This window comes from Magnolia sinica, chromosome 12 (genome assembly GCF_029962835.1).
Source record: "Magnolia sinica isolate HGM2019 chromosome 12, MsV1, whole genome shotgun sequence".
Taxonomy (NCBI): Eukaryota; Viridiplantae; Streptophyta; class Magnoliopsida; order Magnoliales; family Magnoliaceae; genus Magnolia; species Magnolia sinica.
The window spans coordinates 78,753,939-78,758,190 of record NC_080584.1 but is presented as its reverse complement, the minus strand read 5'-3'; the positions used below and the strand labels follow the sequence as shown (position 1 = coordinate 78,758,190).

At 43.0% G+C, this 4,252-nt stretch overlaps 1 protein-coding gene across 1 annotated transcript; it reads left to right on the top strand.

Annotated features, from left to right (window-relative positions):
- The first annotated feature begins 534 nt into the window (after window positions 1-534).
- Window positions 535-3,384, top strand: LOC131220298 (G-type lectin S-receptor-like serine/threonine-protein kinase At2g19130). Its single transcript, XM_058215247.1, has one exon. The coding sequence runs from the start codon at window positions 535-537 to the stop codon at window positions 2,977-2,979; it is 2,445 nt and encodes an 814-aa protein (XP_058071230.1). The 3' UTR covers window positions 2,980-3,384.
- Window positions 3,385-4,252: the final 868 nt, after the last annotated feature.

The following is a 4,252-nucleotide window of genomic DNA, read 5'->3' as shown; positions in this document are numbered from 1 at the left end:
ACGAGTGGACAGTGAGCCAAGTTTTGAGTTTTCACATTTTTGCACTTTGATACAAGCTCGGAAATTTGGAACATGATTAGCTAGATTTTTTTCGCCACGTACGTAATTTCAGCTTAAAATCACCAATCAATCCTTGGATTCCCCATGACTCAGCTTGAAATCTCACCAAGTTGAGTTGACCCAGATGAATTTAGAGAAGAGTTAGCGAGTTCTAGAACTATGCATGCAAGGACCGCATTGAGTCTTTGAGTCGACTCTGCGTGACTGGACAGCAAACCGAGTCATCTTTCCTGGTTTTTGAACTTTGACACGAGCACAGTACGACGAGACACTCGACATTTGGACCATGTTTACAAAGGTTTTTTTCAGCCACAGAATTTCAACTTAAAAGCACCAATCAAACCCTTGGTAACCATGGGGTATTTTAGTAATTTTAACTTAGCATTTTAATACCGAGCAACCTCTTCCAACCAACCTCATTATATCTTCTCGTCCCTATATGTATCTTGCATATCCAACCATATTTCAGTAGGCATGGATTCCAGAAGAAGCACGCCATCTCCTTCTCTCCTCTTCTTCTTGATCCTCTCTCTCAAGGCCTACCTCTCCAATGGTTCAGATTCCATCAACCCAACTCAACCTCTTAGTTGGCCCCACAACCTAACCTCCCAAGGTGGGACATTTGAACTGGGTTTCTTCACACCAGGCAAGTCCAAAAACTACTACATAGGCATCTGGTACAAACAAGTCTCTGAACAAACAGTTGTCTGGGTAGCCAACAGAGAAAAACCCCTCCCAGCTCTCTCTGATTCAATCTTAAAAATTGCAGAAGATGGCAATCTAGTCCTCCTCAGCCCCAAAAATTTGCCAATCTGGTCCACCAATTTAACATCCAAGCCGCTGAATTCGACGGTTGTGGTCCTCCTAGAAACTGGAAATCTCGTTATGAGAGATCGGTTTGATCCATCCATCGTGCACTGGCAGAGCTTTGATCACCCAACTCATACATGGCTGCCTGGAGGTTGGCTCGGATTAAACAAGGCTACAGGTGAAAAGCAACAGCTTACTTCATGGAAGAACTCAGAAGATCCGGCCCCTGGGCAGTTCTCTCTTGAGATAGACCCAGGCGGGAGCAACCAGTATTTTATCATGTGGAATGGGACTGAAAAGTACTGGACTAGTGGGATTTGGGATGGGGTGATTTTCAGCAAAGTCCCTGAAATGGGGGTGAACTATATGTTCGATTTCAGCTTCATCGAAGATGAACAGAGGAAATATTTCACTTACTCAATGAAAAATGATTCTACACTTTCAAGATTCGTTATGGATCTTTCAGGCCAGATCAAGCAGCTTACATGGTTGAAAGACTTCCATATATGGAATCTGTTCTGGTCGCAGCCGATATCTCAATGCGAGGTTTATGGTCTCTGCGGGGCCTTCGGGAGCTGCAATGGGAAGAGATCGCCATTCTGTACGTGCTTGCCTGGTTTTGAGCCTAAGTCTCTAAAGGACTGGAATTTGGGGAGCTGGTCAGGGGGTTGCATGCGGAAAACCCATTTGGGGTGCGGGCAGAATGGATCGTTTACTGGTAAGAAAAATGGCTTCTGGGTTTTGCCTGACATGAAGCTTCCTGCCGGATTGCGTTCGCGTTCGTTGGCGGTTGGGACTACCCGAGAATGCGAATGGGCTTGCTTATATGAATGTTCTTGCACTGCTTATGCTTTCCAGGGCAGGTGTTTGATATGGAATGGAGATTTGTTGGATCTGCAGCAGCTGTCTGATGGAAATGTTGAAGGTAGGACTCTTCATCTCCGCCTTGCGATGTCTGAACTGAAGAATTCGGACGGTCCTAAGGGTACCATTACATGGGCCATTGTAGGTGCGGTTGCAGGGTCTATTTTTCTATCGAGTATTGTTGGGTTTTTTATTTGGAGGTGGCGTCAGCGACGGAATATAGAACGTTCGGAGGTGGTTCAAGACTCCTTGATTGCATTTAACTACAAAAGTCTGCTGATTGCAACGAAGAATTTCTCGGAGAAATTAGGCTGTGGAGGTTTTGGTTCTGTTTTCAAAGGGACTCTGACTGATCTAACAATCGTGGCAGTAAAGAAGCTTGAAGGGCTTCAGCAAGGAGAGAAGCAGTTCCGGATGGAGGTAAGCACGATCGGGATGATCCAGCACGTTAATCTCATCCACCTTCGTGGGTTTTGCTCAGAGGTGGCTAAAAGGCTGCTCGTCTACGAATACATGCCGAATGGTTCTTTGGATTCTCATCTGTTTGGTCAGAATTCCAACATCCTGGATTGGCCGACGAGGTACCAGATTGCGATTGGGACAGCAAGAGGAATAGATTATCTTCACGAGAAATGCCGAAACTGTATCATACATTGCGACATTAAGCCAGAAAACATACTTCTGGATGCTGGGTTCTGCCCGAAGGTTTCAGATTTTGGCCTGGCAAAGCTCTTTGGGCGGGAATTCAGCAGGGTTTTAACAACCATGAGAGGAACGATAGGTTATCTTGCGCCTGAATGGATTTCAGGCCTGGCGATCACGCCGAAGGCCGATGTCTACAGCTATGGGATGATGGTTTTCGAGATCATATCAGGGAGGAGGAATACAGAGCAATGGGCGGTTGGGGAAAGGGCGTTTTTCCCAACTTGGGCTGTGAGGAAAATCATCAGCGGCAAAATCTATTGCTTGTTGGATTACAGATTGGAGGGAAATGCGAACATGGAAGAGCTCAGCCGAGCTTGCAGAGTCGCTGGCTGGTGCATTCAGGACAACGAGAATGACAGGCCGTCGATGGGGCAGATTGTTCAAATTTTGGAGGGTGTTTTGGAAGTGAATGTGCCACCAGTACCAAGATCGCTTCAGATTCTCATGGAAGATCAGAACATGGTTTCTTTCTCTGAGTCTTCGCCGTCTGCTTGTCAAATCTCTCAGGTGCCAAGCAATACTTCAATGAATTCAAGGTAAAAAAGTTCTTTGTGGGCAAGTTACAAGTAACAATGATCGTCGTGGAGAGATCTGGACCGTCCGAATGTTCCAATTCAGATAATGGCATAGAAATTACAGTTTGTTTTATTAGCTTTGGCTTGTTTAGTTTTTGTTTTTATATATAGGCCACGTTTGGATGTTCAATTGAATTCAGTCGAATAGTGCTCCCAATTTGTGGTTTAGATTATTGTTTCAGGTCCATCTTGAAACCATGGAATCGCAATGGTGCCATTCCCACTAAGCTAATTGTTCTGTATCCGTCCGATTATTGTGTTTCAGTTAGATTGAGGATCCAAAAGCGCCATAGGTTTCTTTGAAATCCTATAGAAATAACAGCTGCTTGAAATTGTCGTATTTAGATTACTATTGCTGGATTGAAGCTTCGAGGTATACTGGCCAAGTTCTATCATTTTGATCTATTATTGTTTGAATTTCTTTCAGTTGAATATCCAAACCGCACATCTAGTAGGCCCACAATAAATGAGCGATGGGTGATGTAGAGTGGATAGCAGACACTTTCATGTCCACGATGGACCAAAGAAGGCCTGATCAGAGGCGGAAGTAATCAAAACAATCAGAATCCTAAAATAGGCATATCTCGTAAACCGGAATCATGAGTTTTGACCTTATATAATTTTGCGGTAGGAAAAGCTACTTTAGCCAACCAACCTGGTACCCGGGTTGCCGACATCGGATTTGTGAGATTCCATCAGATCGAAGGTCAAAAATCCTTTTTAATTTCATATTTAGTATTTATAATAAATTTTAATTCGATCATAACTCTCGATCATTGAGCTTTAAGAGTCATAACCTTTAGGAGAATAACGCCGTTGAGCCAAATTGGACACTAACTACTTTTAGCCGAAAGCCATAAAGTCTAGTAGAAACTATGATAGTTTATAAATAGTAAATTTACAATACTATTTATGGTAAGTCACATTTTTTTAGGAAGTTTGAGTTGGAGTTTGATTTTAAAACTTCCTCCTAAGTTCGAGATTACTTTTTAAAGGGTTGTAATTTCATTTTTATCATCAATTAATATAGTTTTGAATTTATTAGAATCATTTCTATTTTCCTATTTTAGCATGGTGGATTCGTGGAATCTTTGTGAAGAGTTCACAAAAGCTCCTTGGATTCGAAGTAATAATCTCCCGGGAAGACGGTGATCGACCTCATCAATTTAATCCCTGAATCAATGGCCCAAAATCTGATCCATTTAGACGATCCCAACAGCTGAATTTGGGATGACGAA

What these genes read in the sequence shown, in the direction of transcription:
- LOC131220298 (XM_058215247.1), top strand. Translation starts at nt 535, where the DNA reads ATGGATTCCAGAAGAAGCACGCCATCTCCTTCTCTCCTCTTCTTCTTG.